General features: G+C 41.3%; 2 protein-coding genes and 1 long non-coding RNA gene across 3 annotated transcripts in view; 2 read left to right on the forward strand and 1 right to left on the reverse strand.

Moving 5' to 3' along the window:
* Nucleotides 1-21,661, reverse strand: part of LOC114235400 (zinc finger protein 665-like) — a 427,904-nt gene that overhangs the window by 161,525 nt on the left and 244,718 nt on the right. The window lies entirely within an intron of this gene.
* Nucleotides 1,158-7,924, forward strand: LOC103016055 (uncharacterized). Its single transcript, XR_009006028.1, has 4 exons — nucleotides 1,158-1,192; nucleotides 2,691-2,873; nucleotides 3,533-3,591; nucleotides 3,729-7,924. It is a non-coding gene; the product is annotated as an uncharacterized LOC103016055 (long non-coding RNA).
* On the forward strand, nucleotides 13,214-15,007 carry LOC130705666 (zinc finger protein 665-like). Its single transcript, XM_057533599.1, has 2 exons — nucleotides 13,214-13,588; nucleotides 13,676-15,007. Exons 1-2 carry the CDS (start codon nucleotides 13,215-13,217, stop codon nucleotides 14,574-14,576), a joined length of 1,275 nt encoding a protein of 424 aa, XP_057389582.1. The 5' UTR covers nucleotide 13,214; the 3' UTR covers nucleotides 14,577-15,007.

Consider the following 21,661-nt stretch of genomic DNA (forward strand, 5'->3'; position numbering starts at 1 on the left):
TTTTGGTAATTAGTTCAGTCTATGTAAGTCAGAACATCATGCTGTACAACTTAAACTCACACAGTGATGAAGTCAAATACGTATCAAAACTGGGGGAGGGGGGAGCGGAATGTGATTTTAAATAAAGGCAAAACACTAGCAAAAAGAACGAGGCAATTTATAACAATTTTTAAAAATGTATTGCATTTTTTTTTTAAAATATTTCTTCACTTGGTTTATTTATTTATTTATTTATTTTATTTATGGCTGTGTTGGGTCTTCGTTTCTGTGTGAGGGCTTTCTCCAGTTGTGGCAAGCGGGGGCCACTCTTCATCGCGGTGCGCAGGCCTCTCACTATCGCGGCCTCTCTTCTTGCGGAGCACAGGCTCCAGACGCGCTGGCTCAGTAATTATGGCTCACGGGCCCAGTTGCTCCGCGGCATGTGGGATCTTCCCAGACCAGGGTTTGAACCCGTGTCCCCTGCATTGGCAGGCAGACTCTCAACCACTGCGCCACCAGGGAAGCCCTGTATTGCATTTTTAAAAGCAATGATTAGTGACAGAAATTATCATATGCCTTAGTCCTCCATCCTCAGATGCTAGGTTTTCTCTCTGAGTGTCTGGAACCAAGAGAGTGTTGAGTTTGTAGTCCTGGCTGAACGAGGAATAGAAAGGAAAATCTTATTCTGTAAAGTGTCACTCTGAAATGGCCCATTCTACACTGGGAGTGTTTTTTCATTTCTCATTCTAGTGTGTAATACAGAGGCAAGTCCAGCTCTTGTTTCCTTGAACTGCTTAAATTAGTTCTAATTGCAGGAAATTTTCCGGGATCCAACCACTGCCCCACAGCAACCCATTGGAGACCCACGTTTCCAACCACTGAATTGCTTGAGCCTCACGACCACGACATGCGAGCAACCTGCTGGCAAAAACAGGTTTTTATTGAAACCGTTTTCAGCTTGTTAGGAGGAAACATATTAGCTTCCCACCTAAGTAGCCCACACAACTGTAAGCTTTTACTCCAAGTTACGGAGAAGCACCAACTCCTCTTCGACCCCCGGTGCTCCGTTCGCAGAACTGGCTCCCTCCTCGCCCCGCCCCTCGCCGCTAGCGCTCCGCCCAGGCCCCGCCCCCGGAAGCCCTGCCTCTAACTCCGCTCAGTTTCTTACGGAACCGGAAGTGGGGAGCTCGGAGCGAAGGTCGAGCCGTCGGTGGTAAGTGTCTCCTTTGAAGTGTACATTTGTGCTGCTCGGCCCCCTTTACTCAAACCTCAGGGTGTCGGGAGTGACTGTGGAACTAAAATCCCAGCATCCGGCCCTCCTACCCCTGTAAATCCAGACGTCGCCGTTACGGGTCGGGTATCTTTTCATTTGGGTTTGAATTCGCTCCGCGGCTGGTCCCTGCCCTTGGCTTTTCTGCCTTCGGTCCACATAGACACTGCCTTTCACTACATTTTCCTGCTTAAAACGCTTTAGTAGCTCCGTCCCCCCCCCCCCCCCCCCCATGTAACGTCCCCTTCCGCGAGGTGGACTCGCGCCGCCCAGCCTCACCCTCTCGGCCCCTGGAGGGCAGCGCCGGCCGCCCCGCTCCCGGACAGGCCGCGTCCTCTCCCCGGTCCTGGGGTTCTGCAGAGCCCGACCCTCTCCGGAGACCCCCTCCCTCCCCACCCCTCTGTCCTCGCGTCTCCTCAGGCCGGTCCTTCTCCTCCGGCCTCCCCTTCGTAGTCAGCCCTTACTCTCACCCGGCGTGGGGGGCGGGGAGTGACCTGGGCCAGGCGTGTGACACTCAGTATTCTTTCGTCCCAAGTCCATCTCGCTGGAAAATTTGCTCTTTCGATACGCGGGCATCTTATTTAGTCACCATCTCTGTAAATACGTGGGCGAGGGGGATCAGGAGAAGCAGAGACAGAGATGGACAGAAATGAAAAACAGAGAACGAGAAAAGGATGAGGGAGAATCAATGGGAATACAGGAGGTGGCTGAGGACTTGTAAAAAGACAGGGAAATGAAAGCGATTAAGCACTGAAATAGGTGAATAAAATAAAGAAGTACATTTTTAAAAAGTCGGATCTCCAGGGATGGGAGAGCAACCTAGAGGGGCCCTGGATCAGCGGCGGGACGGGGGTAACAAAGGAGAGGCACTTCACAAAGAGTGGGCGAGAGGATGAAAGAGTTGGAACCTTGGGCTACAGAGCAACGTGGTGCTGGGAGAGAAAGAGGACAAAGTGTGCCTAGAAGAGAAGAGGAAGAGAGAGAGAGAGAGCAGGAAGGAAGCGCAGCCATCTGAGGTGCCAGATAAGGAGGAGGAAGGGAGTGTAACAGGGACAGAAGGGGTGTAACCCGAAGGGCAGAGAGGGAGCAGGTGGGGGAAGAAAGAGGCAAAAATACATAGAGATTTAGGGCAATCAGAAGGGTTGGGGAGAAAGAGCATCCAGAGGGGGAACAGGCTGCAGAGTGGGGCAGGACAGGTGTGAGGGAGGAAATAGGAGGGCAGGGACAGCAGGAGAGCAGAGGGGAGCAAGAAGAGAGACAGAGACAAATAAAAAAATAGGGAGACATAAACCTCATGAAGTGGAAACACATTGTAGTGCAGGGAGGTGGTGGGAGCTGGCTGCAGATGGATGGTGAGTTGTTTGCATACGGATGATTAAGTTGTGATACATGATTTGTTATTTTAAAATGTAATAAATTTAATTTTTCTTTAATTTTACAGATGAGGATGAGAATTGCAGAACTCCTGTCTTGTGCATTTTGTAACATTTGCAAACCCTATTTAGCCAGGGGGCAGTGATTTGCTTCACGAAGTTGTGTTACCCCCTTCCCTTTTCCTGACATGGGGCAGAGGAGTAGGGAGAGGACATGTGGGGCAAGAAATGATTGAATCTGTCACTACATGGTACCTTTTATTTTATTTTATTTTTTGTATATTTTTAAAACATTTTTTATTTCTTTAATGTTGTATCTAATTTATTTATTTTTGGCTGCATTGGGTCTTCGTTGCTGCGCACGGGCTTTCTCTAGTTGCAGGGAGCGGGGGCTACTCTTCGTTGCTGTGCGCGGGCTTCTCATTGCGGTGGCTTCTCATTGTGGAGCACGGGCTCTAGGTGCGTGGGCTTCAGTAGTTGTGGCTCGCAGGCTCAGTAGTTGTGGTGCACGGGCTTAGTTGCTCCACAGCATGTGGCATCTTCCCGGACCAGGGCTGAACCCGTGTCCCCTGCATTGGCAGGCGGATTCTTAACCACTGCGCCAGCAGGGAAGCCCCTACGTGGAACCTTTTAAAAGGAACATTAAAAGTGTTCATTTTTTGTGATGGGTTTTCTTTTCTTTTTCATCTCTTTACATAGAATTCTTTTTGTAGCTTGGAATAAATTTTCATTCAGTTTCTACTTCACTATAAATAATCATTAATTTCTGTAGCAAGCTTTGGTGGTCTTCTATAATCAAGTCAAGTCATTCTTTTCTAAACATGATATATTGTCAAATTTTTAAAACTTTGACACAACAATTATTAGATGAAAAAACTCACAAGTTGTTTCTTTTTAAAATGTGTTTCAGATTTCTTGGAGGCCCGCCTGCTTTCTCCTCTTTATCTTTTGTACTGGAAGAGCTCTTTGGTACGTAACAAGTAATTTTAGACTATTTTGGTGGACACTTGGTAAAATTGTCAATGATCTTTTATATTAACAGTCAAGTCCTAATATTACCAGTTAGTCTAATATTTTGTTTTCTCCTTTTCTTGTGTGCTGCTAAGAGGAAGAGGAGGAAGGGGAAAGCAGAGGAGTCAGGAATGACTCTTTCTCAGGTATAATCGTGTTTTCAGTTGATTCACAGTCTGTCCTTGTGAAATGCCCTTCTCTGGACTCGTTAATCTTCCCTGACTCTGAAGTATCCTGCCTGACAGTTGTACCTTACAGTCACCCGGGTCTTCCCCTCAGTCCCTGTCGTCTCCACTCAGATTTCACACCCATGGACTGGAAATGGGGTGTCAGTGCTCCTGGGCCTCCGGGATTGTTGAGGGGCCCCATCCGGATGCACTGTCTGCTCTCTGTCAACCAGGATAAAGAAGCTGCACATGCAAGTCAGGTATTAATATGCACAATACCTGGTAAAATCTGGAAAACAGAACAATAAGGGGGGATTTTTCTTTTTTTAATGGCTAAGAAATTTATTTAACCAAACAATGAAAAACCAATAAAGGGATCAAAGTCAAGAGTGGTCTGATCACAAGGACACTTTCCAGTTTTAGTATATGTGCTGCCGAAGCGAGCACAACAAGGACACTTTGAGGAAGGAAGATTATAGGCTGGCCAATCTCACCCCTAAATATAAATACAAAAACCTTAAACACAGCATTAGCACACTGTGTCATGGGTCTCAATTATTTGTCTCCCCATCCTATGGGAGAATTATACGTCTAATTCTCTATGGGCATCAGGCATGGTCAAAGGACTTGCTTAAGCCAATAAAATGTGAGCAAAAGTGACCCACGCCCTTTTCAAGCCGAAGCTTTAGGAGCCATTGTGTGGTTCTACCATGGATCCTCCTGTGATATGAGTAGGGTGTCCTAGATAAGGACTGCTCTACCCTTTTGGGTTCCAGAATGAAGAAAATGTGAATATTGCAGACAAAATTTAACCTGAGCATGAAATAAACCCTGTTGCTCCAAAAAAAAAAAGAGCGGTCTGATCAGATTTGCGTTTTAGGACATTATATTGGCAGCAGAGTTACCTGATTTCACTTATCTTATTGCCTGAAAGAGGCGATGGACATCATGTAGATAGGGATATGTTGAAAAGCTGATCTCTGGTGGCCTCGGCCTACAGAGGCTTGAAGCAGGATCTCAGCTCCCAGCTGGAGGTTGAAGTCAGGTCGTGGCAGTGAGAGTGCTGAATCCTAGCCCCTAGACCACGAGGGCCAGCGGCCGTCGACAAGGCCTCTGGCCCGAGTTCGTTCATAGAAACGAATGCCCCTAGACCACGAGGGCCAGTGGCCGTCGACAAGGCCTCTGGCCCGAGTTCGTTCATAGAAACGAATGCCCCTAGACCACAAGGACCAGTGGCCGTCGACAAGGCCTCTGGCCCGAGTTCGTTCATAGAAACGAATGCCCCTAGACCACGAGGGCCAGCGGCCGTCGACAAGGCCTCTGGCCCGAGTTCATTCATAGAAACGAATTTCGACAGACGGAAAGTAGTGAAGCAAGTAAAGTGTTTGTTAGGAGGCAAAAGAGTACGTCTGAATAGACACACACAGGCAGGCTCAGAGAAAGAGTCGTACCTTTGTGGTAGTTTGAATCACTTACATAGGGCATTTCTTCTGGGTTTCCTCTGGACAGTCATCTTTCTTTGCCTGGCTCCAAGTCTGTCTTTGGTTTATCCCAGGGTCCTCTCCTGTGTGTGCACGAGTCTCAGCCAAGGTGGATTCTAGCGAAGAGGCATTAAGGGGAAACTTGTTCTGACTTACTCAAAGGCAATTGAAGCTGAAGGAGCAAGTCACTGACTTAATCTTAATGACTGGGAATGGAATGGAAAGTTCAGAACCTTACATCAGTGACAGAGGGTGTTTTCTTCCATCCTTGAATTTAAACCGTGAAATCAACCTTGATCTCTGACAGTTGGAAATTCTTTAAATCACTTTCATCACCTCCATTCCTCAGAAGCTGACTTTTTACTTGTGGATTGTATCCTTTGAGACAGAAGTTTTTACCTTTAATGTAGGTAAGGTTCCAGCTTCATTCTTTTGCTAGTAGGTATGTATTTTCTCAGCACCATTTCTTATTGAGACTATGCTACCTTTTGTGTAGTCTTGGCACCCTTGTCTATGCATTTTACATATATTCCAAGGATTATTTGAGTTTTCTAATCTGTTCCATTGGTTTATGTATCTGTGTTTATGCCAGTACCACATCATGTTGATTACTTTGTAATATGTTTTAAAATCTAAAAATGACTGCCTTCCTCTTCTTTTTCAAGAGTATTTTGGCTGTTTGCTGCCTCTTGACATTCCTTGTGAATTTTAGCATGATTTTTTTCTATTACTGCAAAAATTGCCTTTGAAATTTTACATAGGGATTCCGTTGAATCTGTAGAACACTTTGGGTAATTTGGTCATTTTGTTCTTTTTTTTTTTTTTGGCTGCTTCACAGGGCTTGCAGGATCTTAGTTCCCCAGCCAGTGATTGAACCTGTGCCCCCGGCAGTGGAAGCTCAGAGTCCTAACCACTGGACTGCCAGGGAATTCCCTAATTTGGTCATTTTAAAAATATGAAGTTCCCAATCCATGAGTACAGGGTGTTTCTATGTATCACTATGCACTTTTTTTTAGAATGTTTAGTACTTTTCAGTGTACAAGTCTTGCACCTAGTTGGCTGATTTTTCCTAAGGATTCTATAGGATTGTTCTCTGATTTTCTGTTGACATTGTTCATTGTATATGCAGCTGATTTTCATGTGCTGATTTTTTATGCTGCAACTTTTTTAAAGTTGTTTTTTGAAGTAGTAGTTTTCTCTTGGAATCTTCTTGCTTTCGATATAGAAAACCTTGTCACCTACAAAAAAAAAAGATAATTTTACTTCTTTTCCAGTTTGGATAACTTCAATGCTTTTTTTGTTTTCCAATAACTCTAGCTAACTTGTTCAATAGTTTCTTGAGCAGTAGTGCAGAGAGTGCATCTTTCTCCTTTGTTGTCGTAAGGATTTAGCAGTGTGGACTTCCCGTTTAGTAGTACGTCTTTGACTACCTGTTATAGATTTGGGCATGTTGTTTTTATTTTCATTCAGATATTTTAAAAATTTCCTTGTAATTTCTTCTTTGACCCATTGCTTCTTTAAGAATGAACTATTTAATTTCCACTTTTGGAGCATTTTCCTGTTTTCATTCTGATCTTTATTTCTGGTATCATTTCACTGTGGTTCAAGAAGATACTTTTTATGATCTGAATCTTCATAAACTTGTTAAGATTTGTTTTACTGTCTAGCATGTGGTCTGTCATGGAGAATGTTTCACATGTGCTTGTGAAGGATGTGTTTTCTGCTGATGTTGGGTGGAGTGTTCTGTACATGTTTGTTAGGTACAGTTGTTCTACAGTGTTGTTCAAGTGCTCTGTTTCCTTATTGATCTTTTGGTTTCCATGCATTGGTAAAACTCAGGTATTGACATCTGATACTAATATTTTGCTGTTATCTATTTCCCTTTTTATTTCTGTTAAGAGCTTCTTCATTTTGGGGGGAGCTCTGATGTTAGGTGTATACATACTTGTAATTGTTATAGCTTCTTGGTAAATTTACCCTTTTCTCATTTCATAATGTATTTTGTCTCTTGTGTTAGTTTTTTCCTTAGTTTATTTTGTCTGATATTGTGCAGTCACCCCTGCTCCCTTTAGGACTGAATATCTTTTTCCATCCTTTCACTTTTCGCCTTTCCACATCCTTAGATTTGTGAATGTTCACAGTTCCAGATCTGACACACTCTCTGTGTGTCTCTTGCTCTTTGTTTTCCCCCTGTTACTTCCTCTAGTGGTCCCTGCTCAGGCACCCTGTACAGTGGTGAAAGGCAGGAGCCCTGGCCAGCCTGCTTCACTCCACTGTAACTTCAGTGGGAATTAATCAGGTGTTTCCTTCTGATCATGATGTTTGGTGGAATATTCTTGCTTAATAACAATATATTTTTTTCCATGTTTTTTTGTCATGATTTTTAATTGTCCAATAAGTTTTTAATTTTACTATCATGATAATTTTATTATTAATCTGTGCAAATAATGTATAATAGTAATAACTTTTCCAATTTTGAGTCAAAGTTTTATTAGTGGAAAAAAAGAAACTCTTTTGCCTTTGTTAATACCTATCTAAGGCTAAATGGACAAAATCATATTTTTTAATATAGTTATTATATTGAGGTTGGAATTAAAGTATTCTGCTATTGTTTCATGTCTCTACTGTTATTTTTTAGTAGCCCATCATGGAATTATGTGGACAAATGCAGTTGAGTGTGATCGATACATTTTCATTGTCTGGAAGATCCTGAAATGCACATGAATAAAAATGATGATGAAAAAATTGTCTGAAAATTTGTCTGGAGAATACTCCTTTCATTTCACTTGATATAGTGTTGACATGCGTGTGCATACATTCATGGATGTACAATTCCATTCTTTAGATAAAAGTCGTCATGGTTTTGAAACTATGTATTTTACCTTTTTGCAGTAGAAATTATATTTTTAATATATTCCATGGCCTTGAATTTTTTTTATACTATTATGTTAATGGTTTAAATAGTAATACAATTACTAACATTTTGTGTGCATATGTGCATGCACACATGTGTAATGGCCTTTTAGGCCGTTCCATGTTGTTCACTTTGAACTTCGTTCACATTTTCTCAGGGAACCGTCTGGCAATGTACTTTTTTTTTTTTTTTTTTTAAGCTTCCAAGAGCATTTTGTTTATTTAACCTCCTCCTCCCAGTAGCACTTAGTATGAACACAGCATTGTTCTGAGGGCTTTAAGAATATTAACGTGTTTAATTCCCACCCACGAAGTGGATTCTAGTGTTACCCTCATTTTACAGTGGAGGTGCCTGAGGTTCAGAGAGGTTAAGAGACTTGCCCAGGGCCACACAGCTGGGATGTGGTGCGGCTGAGACTTGAACCCAGGCAGCCTAGCCCAGCGTCTTGAACACACCACCCTGAGCTCTGCCCACAGACAGATTCATGCTGATGTGAGCGCCGGGCAGCAGTGGGCCCTGGTGCTCGGTGTGGAGTCGTCCTCACTGCCCCTCACGCAGCCTGGTGGGGCTGGCACTGCCTCTCCCAGCATGCCCCTGCCTCACTGACGGGGGCCCCAAGCCCCTTTGGTCCAACATAGGCCCCTCCAGACCGTTGGCCACCAGCAGCTCCACCAGGGGGCGCTGTGGTCCCTGTGAGCCACTGTGTGTTTCTTAGGCAGCTCCTGTCTGCCCGCCCGTTCCTCCCTCCCTTTGCCGGACAGACTGGCATTTTCCATCCCGTCCACGCACCCTGGGTGCTCACCCCTTCCGTGGAAGGGCAGTGACCTGTGGGAAGCTACAGTCAGATGAGCAGGCTTAGGGCAAGGCTCCCTCCAGGAAAACGGGCTCTCCTTCCACCTCCTCTTTTTCCTTTTCCTTCTAAAGGATCCCAAGGGCAGAGGAGGGTGGGGTGGGACTTGAGGGGTGTTGAGAAAGCCCTGAGATTCTGGCAATGTACTTTTAATGCTATATGTGTTACTTAACTCTTTGATTTTAAACTTCATTTCCAAAGTCCAGCCTTCGGAGTTCAGCTGCTTGCTGTGGGATTCCTTAGATTCTTGACCTGAGTTGAGTTTCTCAGTGTCTGACACAGTTTTCTCCTCTGCAGAATCGGAACAGGTCTTTCTCTAATGAGATGTGTTGCTGATAACAAGTTAACACAAGTAAAACACTTAGAGTAATGCATAGCATATAGCAAGTGTTCAAACAGTGTTCGTCTTTGCTGCTGTCATTCATGATAGGAGATTTTGAGCTTTCCTTAAACCCACTGTGGACTTTGTCGTCTCTGAAGACACCACTCATGCTCCTCCACCTCCAGGTTTAATTATCCCTCAGTGTGTAGAACATAATATCTAACACTTCCATATGGACAACCCGGCATTGAATTTTTATTTGTATCTATTTCATGTATTTCCTACAAAAATGATAAATCTATATCCATTTGAAGGATATCGTAATCTCTATGACAAAGCATAAGAAATTAAAATTAGACACACAAGTAGCTCCAAATACCTTTACATGACTCTGTCAGAATACATACTTTTGCATAGCACAGGGAGATGAGCTTGGTGCTTTGTGACCACCTAGAGGGGTGGGATAGGGAGGGTGGGAGGGAGACGCAAGAGGGAGGAGACATGGGGATATATGTATATGTATAACTGATTCACTTTGTTATACAGCAGAAACTAACACAACATTGTAAAGCAGTTATGCTCCAATAAAGATGTTTAAAAAAAAAGAATACATACTTCAACCTAATTGATCTTTTAACTTCTACTCATTTTATATGCAAGTAAGAACTCTGCTCATGGCCCCTTGGCAAAATGTTTCTTTTATTTAAGGCACGGTTGACCTTCAAGGATGTGGTCATAGAATTCTCTCCAGAAGAGTGGGAATGCCTGGACCCTGCTCAGAGGGCCTTGTACAGGGACGTGATGTTGGAGACCTACAGGAATCTGCTCTCCCTGGGTGAGGATAACTTCACTCCAAAAGTTGGGAGGGTGTCTTTGCATTTACCATTGTTTGCCTTTTGGGATCACCTGCCTTCCTTAACTGAACTCAAAGCCATGTTGACTGGGCAAGAAAAGTTTTGTGATGTAGCATCAGGAGTTTTTGGGTTTTTGTTTTTCAATTTTATTTATTTATTTATTTATTTATGGTTTCGTTGGGTCTTGGTTGCTGTGTGGGGGCTTTCTCTAGTTGCAGCGAGCGGGGGCTACTCTTGGTTGCGGTGCGCGGGCTTCTCGTTGTGGTGGCTTCCCTTGTTGCAGAGCACGGGCTCTAGAGCACAGGCTCAGTAATTGTGGCGCATGGGCTTAGTTGCTCCGTGGCATGTGGGATCTTCCCAGACCAGGGCTTGAACCCGTGTCCCCTGCATTGGCAGATTCTTAACCACTGCGCCACCAGGGAAGTCCCCTTGTTTTATTTTTTTGATGTTATTGTAAATGTAATTGTTTTCTCAATTTCTTTCTTGATTTTTCATTGTTAATATATAGAAACACAATTGATTTTTGTGTGTTGATTTACTATCCTGTAATTTTTCTGAGTTCATTCATTATTTCTAGCAGATTTTTAGCAGAATCTTCATGGTTTTCTACATATTACATCATGTTGCTTTTAAACACATGATTTTGTTTCCTTTTTCTATTTGGATACTTCTATGTCTTTTTATGCCTATTTGTTCCTGCTAGGATTTCCAGGAATAAGCTTTTAGAAATAGAGCAGGTATTCTTTTCCAGTTTCTGATTTAGAAAGAACGCTTTCAGTCTTTGAGCAGTGAGCCTGATGTTAGCTGTCAGCAGTTCATATATGTCCTTCAGTGTGTTGTGGTAGCTTTTTAAATTCCTTGTTTATTGAGTGTTTTTATCATGAAAGCCTGTTGACTTGTGTCATATGGTTTTTACTGCATCAGTTGAGATGGTCATTTTATTTTTTGTTTCATTCTGTTAATGTACTGTTTTACACCAAAAGTTTTCATATCTTGAACCACCTTACATTTCAAGAATATATCACCTTATGTTATTGTATATAATCCTTTTAATGTGGTGTTAGTTTTAGTTTACTTTTTTTTTTAATTAAGTAATTAATTAATTGATTTATGACTCTGTTGGGTCTTCATTGTTGCACGTGGGCTTTCTCTAGTTGTGGTGAACAGGGGCTACTCTTTGTTGTGGTGTGTGGGCTTCTCATTGCACTGGCTTCCCTTCTTGTGGAGCCCAGGCTCTAGGTGAGCAGGCTTCAGTAGTTGTAGCACGTGGGCTCAGTAGTTGTGGCTTACGGGCTCTAGAGCACAGGCTCAGTAGTTGTGGCGCACGGGCTTAGTTGCTCTGCGACATGTGGGATCTTCCCAGACCAGGGATTGAACCCATGTCCTCTGCATTGGCAGGTGGATTCTTAACCACTGCCTTAGCTGAGAAGTCTCTCATTTCCTTCTGATGGCCTTATTCTAGTTTTTCCTTCAGGTTTCAGCTAAAAACAGTCTTGCACATCTCGTGGAATATTATATCTGTTCTTTGTGAAAATACGCATGGAAATGGGAATATTGAATTTGATACCCTACATAGCAAATAGTGTAATAGATGTACAACTGCTTTATATCTAAAATATTCTATTCGCTCTCTTTTTAAATCTCTTTCGTTTTGGCCGCATACCCATAGGATAATTTCCACAGTTAAAAATTGAACAGTATTGTGTTACTTGCTAAGCCAATTTTTCTTTTCTTTTAACATCCTTATTTTCAGTTGCCTCGTACAGTTTTATTCACACATATATGCAGTCACAAGGAGTGACATGCCATGTTTATTATTCCCTGTGCTTCACTGAGGCCCTTATCAGTCCTGGTCTTTCTTTACATGGTCCCTTGATGCTGACAGAAACACTGTCCTTTGCTCACATATTTAAGTTTTTCTCCTGATCTCCCCAGTTTCCACAGCATTTCTTCACCCATCCCTCCACCTTTCTCATTACTCACACTGTAAAAATGTTCCCCTTTCATCCATTGAACAACTTTCTCAGGATATGACTTAAATTAATATGTGCAGCCGTGATGACTCAGAAACCATTTGAAGGAGGGATTGCTGAATAACAGTATTAGTTACACAGCTCACTTCTTTTTTTTTTTTTTCCTCCCCCTCCCGCCACAATTCTGCGAGGTGGGAGGGAAGGAATGCGGGCAGCCCTAGCGGCCAAAAAAAAAAAGCCACCTCCCCCCCACCCCGCAAAAAAAGCCAAAAAAACAACTTTACTTCCGTGAAAAGAGTTAGAGTTCCTGCCGCCGGAAGAAACTCAGGAGCTCGAATTCCTGACAAAAGCAGAATGCGGGGCCCTGGGACGGGATGGAGTAACAAGGACAAAATCTATCAGGCTATGCCAGTCCCTGGGGGATATTTGTACTTTAGGGGCCTCCGTAGCTGTGTGTAGTGGTCGCAAGGGGAGTAGGGAGTAAAGCCCACAGCTCACTTCTTGTTGCATCTCCTTTGAGTTTTCCTTTCTAAACTACTGGTATTTGTATGTTGAGTCTTAATTTGTATATGCTTTGTGGTTATGGTGGAAAAACTTTTTTTTGAGAGCTAATACAAGTTTTTCCAATTGAATGTTTCGTCACAGTGTGTTTGCAGGTAGGCTGCCCTAAATTTAAGTTGAATTACATGTAATCACTGTTTCTTTAGTAAAGAATCCTATTCTTTAGTGTTCCTAAAAAATCTTTAACATCATGGTTGAGAAGTTTCATAACTGTGTTTGGTACAAGTATTACTTTTGGTGTAACATCATATATTCACCATGAAACATTTATTCATGCAGTGTAATGAATAGTATACCTATGGTCCTTTTTATCATGTAGATCTCTCTCATATACACATGATCAAGAAATTACAACTAAAATCAAACACTGATATAGGAGAAATATTCCAAACAGTGATGTTGGGAAGCCATGGAAGCTGTGAAATCAAGCATTTTTACCTACGGGAAATACAGGAAAATATGCATGACCTTGGGTGTCAGTGGAGAGATGATGAAAGAAATTACAAAAATATCCCTACATCCCCTAATGAAGATGTCACTTATAGAAGAGTTCGACATGGTAGAAGGGATTCAGGAAAGAAGCCGATTGCAAATAGGCTGACATTAAGCTTTTCAGATGAACTGCATATGTTTAAAAGTAAACAGAATATTTATGAATTTCATCAAGCTGATAAGAGCATCAGCAATAGTACCTCATTTTCACCATCTCAAGAAATTTCTCCTACTGGCCAATCCGAAATTTCTAATATACATAGGAGTGATTTTATGCATCTTTCAATACTGGCAGAAGACCAGAAAGCACACAGGGAAAGTCCTTACAAATGTAATGAGTATGACAAAACCTCTCCTAAGGGCTCAAACCTCAGTAGATATCAGAGAATCCACACAGGAGAGAAATTGCTGTGTGGATGTGATGTGTGTGGCAAGGTCTTTCGTCGAAATTCAGACCTTGTAAGTCATAAGAGGGTTCATACTGGAGAGAAACCTTATAAATGTAATGAGTGTGGCAAGAGGTTTAGTCAAAATTCACATCTTACGAGTCATCAGAGAATTCATACTGGAGAGATGCCTTATAAATGTAATTTGTGTGGGAGGACCATTTATTCTATCTCAGGCCTCAGGAGGCATATGATAATCCATAGAGAAGCTAAACAATATCAATGTGATGTATGTGGCAAAGTCTTTCATCAAAATGCGGTCCTTGTAGTTCATCAGAGAATTCATACTGGAGAGAAGCCTTACAAATGTGGTGAATGTGGCAATGTCTTTAGTCAAAAAACACACCTTACAAGTCATCTGGTAACTCATACTGGAGAGAAACCTCACAAATGTAATGAGTGTGGCAAGTTTTTTCGGGATAAGAGAACCTTTACAAGGCATCAACAAATTCATACTGCAGTGAAACCTTACAGATGTAATGAGTGTGGGAAGTTCTTTCGTGAGAAGCCAACCCTTAGAAGGCATCAGCAAGTTCACACTGGAGAAAAACCTTACAAATGTAATGAGTGTGGCAGAGTCTTTAGTCAAAATTCAAACCTTGCACGTCATCAGAGAATTCATAATGGTGAGAAACCTTACAAATGTAATCAGTGTGGCAAGCTCTTTAATAGAAAAGGAAACCTTGCAGTTCATCAGAGAATTCATACTGGGGAGAAACCTTACAAATGTGGTGAGTGTGGCAAAGTTTTTAGTAAAAATTCAAACCTTGTGTGTCATCAGAGAATTCATACTGGGGAGAAACCTTACAAATGTAACGAGTGTGGCAAAGTCTTTCGTTACAAACAGCGTCTTCAAATTCATCACAGACTACATAATGGATAGAAACCTTGCAAACGTATTGAGTGTGGAAAAGCCTTTACTCAGGTCTCAACCCTTGCTACACATCAGAAAATCCATACTTAAGAAAACCCATATAAATGTGTTGTATGTGGAAAGGTCTTCAAAATTCAAACTTGAAAAATTCAAATTTGAAAACTCACACCTTACAATTCTTTGGAGAAATCACAGTGGGGAGAAACTGTACAAGTATCATGAGTGTTGTAGTTTTTGTGTGTGCCGCCTCTCTTACCACCAGATAATCTATAATGGAAAGAAACCTTGCAAGTATAATGACTGTCTGCATGTGTTTAGTCAAAATTCATACCTTATAATCTGCCCAAGAATTCATACTGGAGAGAAACCTTGCAAATGTAATGAGTGTGGCAGATTCTTCAGTGTGCTTTTAAGCCTAACTGGACATGAGGTAATCCATGATCTTGAGAGAGTTTAACAGTATAGTGAAGTGTTTACACTGTGAAGCATTTAGTAGGTGTCCACATTTTCGGCTTTATTAGAATACTTATTCTGGAAATAAACCAGATAAATGTAATTATTGTGGCCAGGTCTTTAGAAAAGGAATTTATTCACCAAGTAATTCATTCTGGAGATTACCTCACAGATGTTATGAATGGGGAAACCTTTCCTTGGGGCTAACATCTCACTAGGCATCAGATAATCTGTGCTGGATTATTATGAAATTATTCCTCCTATATTTGCATCTTTGCCACTTTACTATTGTCTGTCCTAGAGAAATCCCTGTTTGAGGTGGGAGCACTTCCCCCACTTCTCATAGAGACTCTACCTCTTAGTCTCAAACAGCAAAATACTCCTCTGATTGCTTCCTGGTGCCAGGACTACCCGCTTAGCATTTTGTAACAGTGTTTGGGGGAGAAGGTGACAGCCAGTCTCTGTGATGTGTTTGTGATTCTGACGTACCATTTTCTAGAACTGCAACATAACTTCAGCGGAAGTGCAAGGATAGCGCACACTTGGTGTGGTGAGAATGTTTCTGCAAAACTTTGTTTCCAGTTGCCAATTCCCTCAAACAACTACAAGTTGCTAATGAACATCACTACAGTGTAGCAGAGACTCTTCCTTTTCCTTGACCCCTTATTTTCTTAGTTTACACATTTTTCTTTTACTTTCTTGAGCGTTCACCAATATGATATTACATTTTAAATTTCAATTTCATTTGTAAGTTTCTGGTATATAGAATTGTGATCGATTTTTGCATGTTCTACTTGTGTCCTGACACCTTGTAAATTATTCTTTTTCCAGAAATGTTTGTAGGTTCTTTTATTTTTCTACATACACCATGTAATTAAATTTCCTATTTATGCTGTATGAAATTACCACAGAGTGCCTTAAATAAACAAATTTATTCTCTTCTTTTTCCGTCCAGAGTTGTAAATGGACCCAAAGCACTGGGCTCTTTTGGGTACTCCAGGTCACAATTCGTTTTCTTTCCTTTCCTGAATTCCAAATATCACTTTCATCCTTATCCTCATGGTCTTCATGTGGGTTTGCATGACACAGTCTTAATTAATCAATGCTTTTGTTTAGTTATCTTCTTTTCATTTGGGCATTTCCTGAACACATTGTTTAAATTAGGCCACCATCTCACTCTATCATTGTATTAATGTATATACCTCTTCATCGTACCTAACACAGTCATATTTAATAATTGCTGACATTCCCATATACAGTATAAGCTCCTGAAGGCAGGTTATTGTATTTCTTACTACGTATTCAGTGATTGGACTCATTCCCCATTGACAGAATGAGTGAATGTACTTTATGAGTGCAAAGACGGTTAGTGTGATGGATAGGATCATAGATCAGTAGGTCAGATGGTCAAATAAACGTGATTATATTTGTGGTCCAAAATTTAATTGTCCTGTACTTTACAGTCTAATGTTCTGAATATTTGACATAAATTCCCACATCATAATTTGTTCACACATGAATTTTCCACAACACATGCTGAACAGTTCTAGCTCATGAGTGAAGGGATGTCTTCATGAAGTTTTCTTAAACCACAACATTTTAAATTCAAGATTCTTTCTCAAATGCTCCATTCTGTCCCCATCACTAAATAACAGTCCTACTTCTCAGGTCGGACAGTTTCTATTTGTGATAGATTGCCTGGAAAACAGTAACTGAAAGAAATAGGTTTATCATTCTCACCTAACAGGAAGTCCAGAGGGTGCTGTGTTGGATGTGATGGGTCCTCTCCCTTCTTCCTCCATGACCACTTAGTCTTCAGTGTTTTTCTAGCAACCTGGCTGCGGGATGACTAAGGAGATTGATCATTGTGACATAAAATCCTTTTCAATTTTAGATTTTGTCTCCTTTTCATAGAAATATTAATTCGAGACATCTTTTCCCAATATATTAGCAATTTGTGTTCAATATCCACCATGATTTTAATATGAAATGTATGAATTTTCAAGTTTCATATTTCTATCTCAAGAACAGAGATAGGTAAAGGGAAAAGGTGTTAGGGCCAGATTGTATCTATGGACTTTGTGCATTTTCCTGATAGTGTAATATTCCGTGTAACACCTGGCCAGTCTGCCCAGTTTTCCAAATGTTGGGCAAAAATTATTAGGCCCATAGTGTTTTCTAACTCACAGATTTATTTCCTTGCTGCTCTGATTCTAAACACAGTGAAATAATCCTTCAGTTTTAATATAATTCTGATTCTGGTATCATGATAAGAAATAAAAGAATCCTTTATTTTTTCTGGCCACGCTGCATGGCTTGTGGGATTTTAGTTCCCAGACCAGGGATCGAACCCTGGGCCCATGGCAGTGAAAGCACCGAGGCTTAACCACTAGAGCAACAGGGTATTCCCCCAGAAGAAACCATTTTGAGATGTTTTCAATTCATGCCATCCTACCTGAAAGTGAGAGATATACCAAAGGCTTGTAGTTCAGAAATATTCTTTTTTTTTTTTTTTTTGGCTGCGTTGGGTCTTTGTTGCTGCGTGCGGGCTATCTCTAGTTGCGGCGGCTGGGGGCTACTCTTCATTGCGGTGCACGGCTTCTTGTGGCTTCTCGTTGCAGAGCACGGGCTCTGGGTGCACAGGCTTCAGTAGTTGTGGCATGCTGGCCCAGTAGTTGTGGCTTGCAGACTCAGTAGTTGTGGCTCACGGGCTCTAGAGCGCAGGCTCAGTAGTTGTGGCGCACGGGCTTAGTTGATCCACGGCATGTGGGATCTTCCCGGACCAGGGCTCAAACCCGTGTCCCCTGCATTGGCAGGCAGATTTTTAACCACTGTGCCATCAGGGAAGCCCCATATTTCTTATAAATCACAATATCAGACCCAGAGATGCCGCTTTTAGAAAGGCACCCAAGATGTTTGAAACCATGTATCCACATAAGCATCTTATCCAAGACTCAACGTGCAGTAGACTTCAGAATATACATCTTTGTGAGAATCCACACAGAGCAATATGTGTGCTAATGCTTGAACCTGAAGATCAAAACTGTGGAACAGGGCTTCCCTGGTGGCGCAGTGGTTAAGAATCCGCCTGCCAATGCAGGAGGTATGAGTTCGAGCCCTGGTCCGGGAAGATCCCACATGCTGTGGAGCAACTAAGCCCGTGCGCCACAACTACTGAGCCTGTGCTCTAAAGCCCACGTGCCACAACTACTGAAGCCTGCGCACCTAGAGCCCCGTGCTCCGCAACAAGAGAAGCCACCGCAATGAGAAGCCCGCGCACTGCAACGAAGAGTAGCCCCTTCTCGCCGCAACTAGAGAAGCCCACGCACAGCAACGAAAACCCAACGCAGCCAAAAATAAATAAATAAATTTATTAAAACAAGAAAAACTGGAACGTAGAGTTAACGTTGGAGAAGAAGCATCAAGTGTAATGAATATTGTAAAGTGTTTCATCAGACATCCACATGTTTGGTATAATAAGAGAATTCTTACAGGTCAGAAAGTATACAGGTATAATAAACATGAAAACCCTTTTAAGAAACAGTCCATCCTCAGGGGTCACCAAAGAACTTATATTTGTGAGAATCCTCACAAATATAATGAATTTGGTGAATATTTTGAGCAATTCTTCGATAGACCACACCTCAGAGAATGCATACTAGGACTAAATAATCCTTTAGTCGTCTGAGATTAACCTGAGATATGACATACTTCAGAATAATTACAAATCACGGCATGTTAAAACTTACGATGTGTGTATGAGAAGAGGAAGGAGATATGTGGAAATGGCCCATTATCTTCAGTGTATGAATAATTATTTGAGTTTTCTTGAAAAGGCTTAATTACTATATATACCTTTCAATCTGAAGGTTAAAGTCTGTTGATCTTACGCCTTCATTACAGGCCTTCGATGATTGTCTCTGGGAAGGAATCAGTAACATAAATGGGCCAACTTCATTAGGCATGGTTCCTTCACATCCATGTTCCCTGGAAAAACAAAGACCCTGAATGATCGAATTCAATAGTATGTGAATTAGCGGCAGGGAGGGGCAGGGAATAATGTAAAATTATGACATGACTCATCATGCTTATTATGTTCAGGGAGCCCTTCTGTGGATAAGCCAGTGTGGGTTATAGGACAGAATCCTCTACCAATTGACCATGAGTGAAGCAGGCAGGACATGAAGGGACTGGGCTTTTCATGGCAGGAGAGTGACAGGTTACTAGGGACTGATTATCAGGTAGATAGAATGCACAGGAAAAGTTGGTCACTTTCTCCATTGGATGGTGACAGCCGTCGTGTACATCTATGTATAAAGGAAAATTAGTTTTATTCTTTGAAAAGAGAACAGTTATGTTGAGAGGAAATTTAATCAAAATAGAATAGTATGTGTGTGTATGTGATTTGCCATTTAACTGCTGCCATTACATTTTGCTATTTTATTCTAAATGTATCATAGGTCTCCTGTTTTAATTCATAAAATCACATGAATATACATATTACAAATATATACACTGCAAGTATACCCATTACAATCTTCATTCTGAAGTATATTCAGTAAGATAACTTTCATTTGATTTTCAGGTGTATTTTTTTTTTTTTACAACAAAATATCAATAGATGCTATATATAAGATTTTACACTTTGGTTTTTTTTGTTTGTTTTTTTTTGTTTTTCTTTTTACACTTTGTTTTTTCTGTATAATAGAGATCGTTTCAGTATAATGACTTTCTGCACTCTTTTAATACCTTTTTACACATAGCCATGTGTTCCCCTAATTTCTCAGCCCTCTTGCATCAAGGCCAGGTCTTGAGACCAATTTTGCCCAGTTGTTTGTGCATGGAAGTTGTACCTTTCTCATTTGAATGAGGAAATCATTATTTCTTAAACATCAGGATATCACACCCAGCAATTCTACTTTTGCAAATATACCCAAGAGATTTGAAAAGATTTTTTTCATGAAAACATCTTGTATAGCGTTGATGATGTGTGGAATCTAAAATACGACACAAATGAACATACCTAAAAAACAGAGTCACAGGTATAGAAAACAGACTTGTGGTTTGCCCAGGTGGAGGGGGGCAGGTAGCGGAGGGTTGGATTAGGAGTTTGGGATTAGCAGACACAAAGTAATATATAAAATGGATAAACAACAAGGTCCTACTGTATAGCACAGAAAACTGTATTCAATATCCCATAATAATCCATAATGTAAAAGAATGTAAAAAAGAATATGTATATGTGTAATTGCATGTGTCATTCCTCTTTGTACATTTTCATGTGATGCAAATCTGAAAACAACCCCTTGATTTATGCAGCCTCCAAGCATTTCACTGACGTAAAGGGAGAAATACAAATTAAATATACAAATTGGACAAAACAGTATCTTTGAAAAAGATAATATATATGATTGACAAGATGAGATTCCTCAAAACCTGAAAGTCGAACTACCATATGATTCAGCCACTCCACTCCTGGGTACATTACCAGGAAAAAAGAAAACGCTAATTTGAAAAGATACAGGCACCTGAACGTTCATAGTATCACTATTTACAGTAGCCAAGATATGGATGCAACCTAAATGTCCATCAACAGATGAATGGATATGGGGGAGTTTCCTGTTGGCCTAGTGGTTAGGATTCCAACAAACATATTGTGCAATGAGATCTCTGTGCATCAGGAAGAGGAATATTGTATGTATATTATTAGCAGGTGGAAAATTGTGGTCTTTCCTAAGCAAGACATCAGGAGTTTACTCTTGAATAAACATTCAGTTTTGTATGAAAGAGTCTGATTCCATATTTGAGGTCTGACTATAGACACCTTTAAGTCTCACTACAAACTGTTCCTCTTCTGCTCATGTGGGCAGGGCAGGCTGATAATAAAGCTGAGCACTCCTTCCCTTGGCAGTAGTTGTAGATTCACACAACGAGCAAGTACCATCACCTCAGCCCGGTCCTGTATCCAGAGTAACACAAGCCCATCAGCGTTCTCTGCTCTCTCTAGCCATTTTTAAAAACTTGGGAAGTCTACCCTGCTCTCCCCAGAAAGCCTCATCATGTAACAAACATTTTCCTAACACGTTATTTATTTTTTTTGCCATGCCACGCGGCCTTCAGGATCTTAGTTCCTCAACAAGGGATCGAACCCAGGCCCCCTGCAGTTGAAGCTGAGCTCGGAGTCCTAACCGCTGGACCATCAGGGAATTCACTCCTAACACTTTAATGTATGGAGTCATCAGTCCTGCCATCGAATCTAAACTTTGAGTGGGGATCCATCATTTTCCAATGGAGAAAGCCTAAGTGCAAACTAACAGAAATGTGTTGGGAGAGTTAATAGGTGAAATTTCTAGTTTTATCTACCAAAAACTCCCACTGTGTGTGTTCATTCTTAGAGAAAAGTCACGAACATTGATCTTTTCTAATTCTCTCAGCCCCCTACCCCTTTCTGGAAATCACATGTTAGTTCTATGAGTCTCCTTTCACCGTATTTTGCGTTCTTTGTGTTTTACTTTTTTAGATTCCATATCTAAGTGAAACCATGTGGTATTTGTCTTTGAGTTTTTTCTCTTAGCATAGTACCTTCTTCATCCATCCATGTGGTTGCAAGTGGCAAGATTTATTTTCTGGTTGAGTAATGT

The sequence above is a fragment of the Balaenoptera acutorostrata genome, chromosome 19 (assembly GCF_949987535.1).
Source record: "Balaenoptera acutorostrata chromosome 19, mBalAcu1.1, whole genome shotgun sequence".
NCBI lineage: Eukaryota > Metazoa > Chordata > Mammalia > Artiodactyla > Balaenopteridae > Balaenoptera > Balaenoptera acutorostrata.

Bases quoted from the DNA above. Each gene is read 5' to 3' on its own strand.
- LOC130705666 (XM_057533599.1), top strand. From the start codon at position 13,215: ATGCATGACCTTGGGTGTCAGTGGAGAGATGATGAAAGAAATTACAAA. The intron at 13,589-13,675 runs TGACAAAACCTC...ATGTGATGTGTG, and splicing joins CCTTACAAATGTAATGAGTA to TGGCAAGGTCTTTCGTCGAA.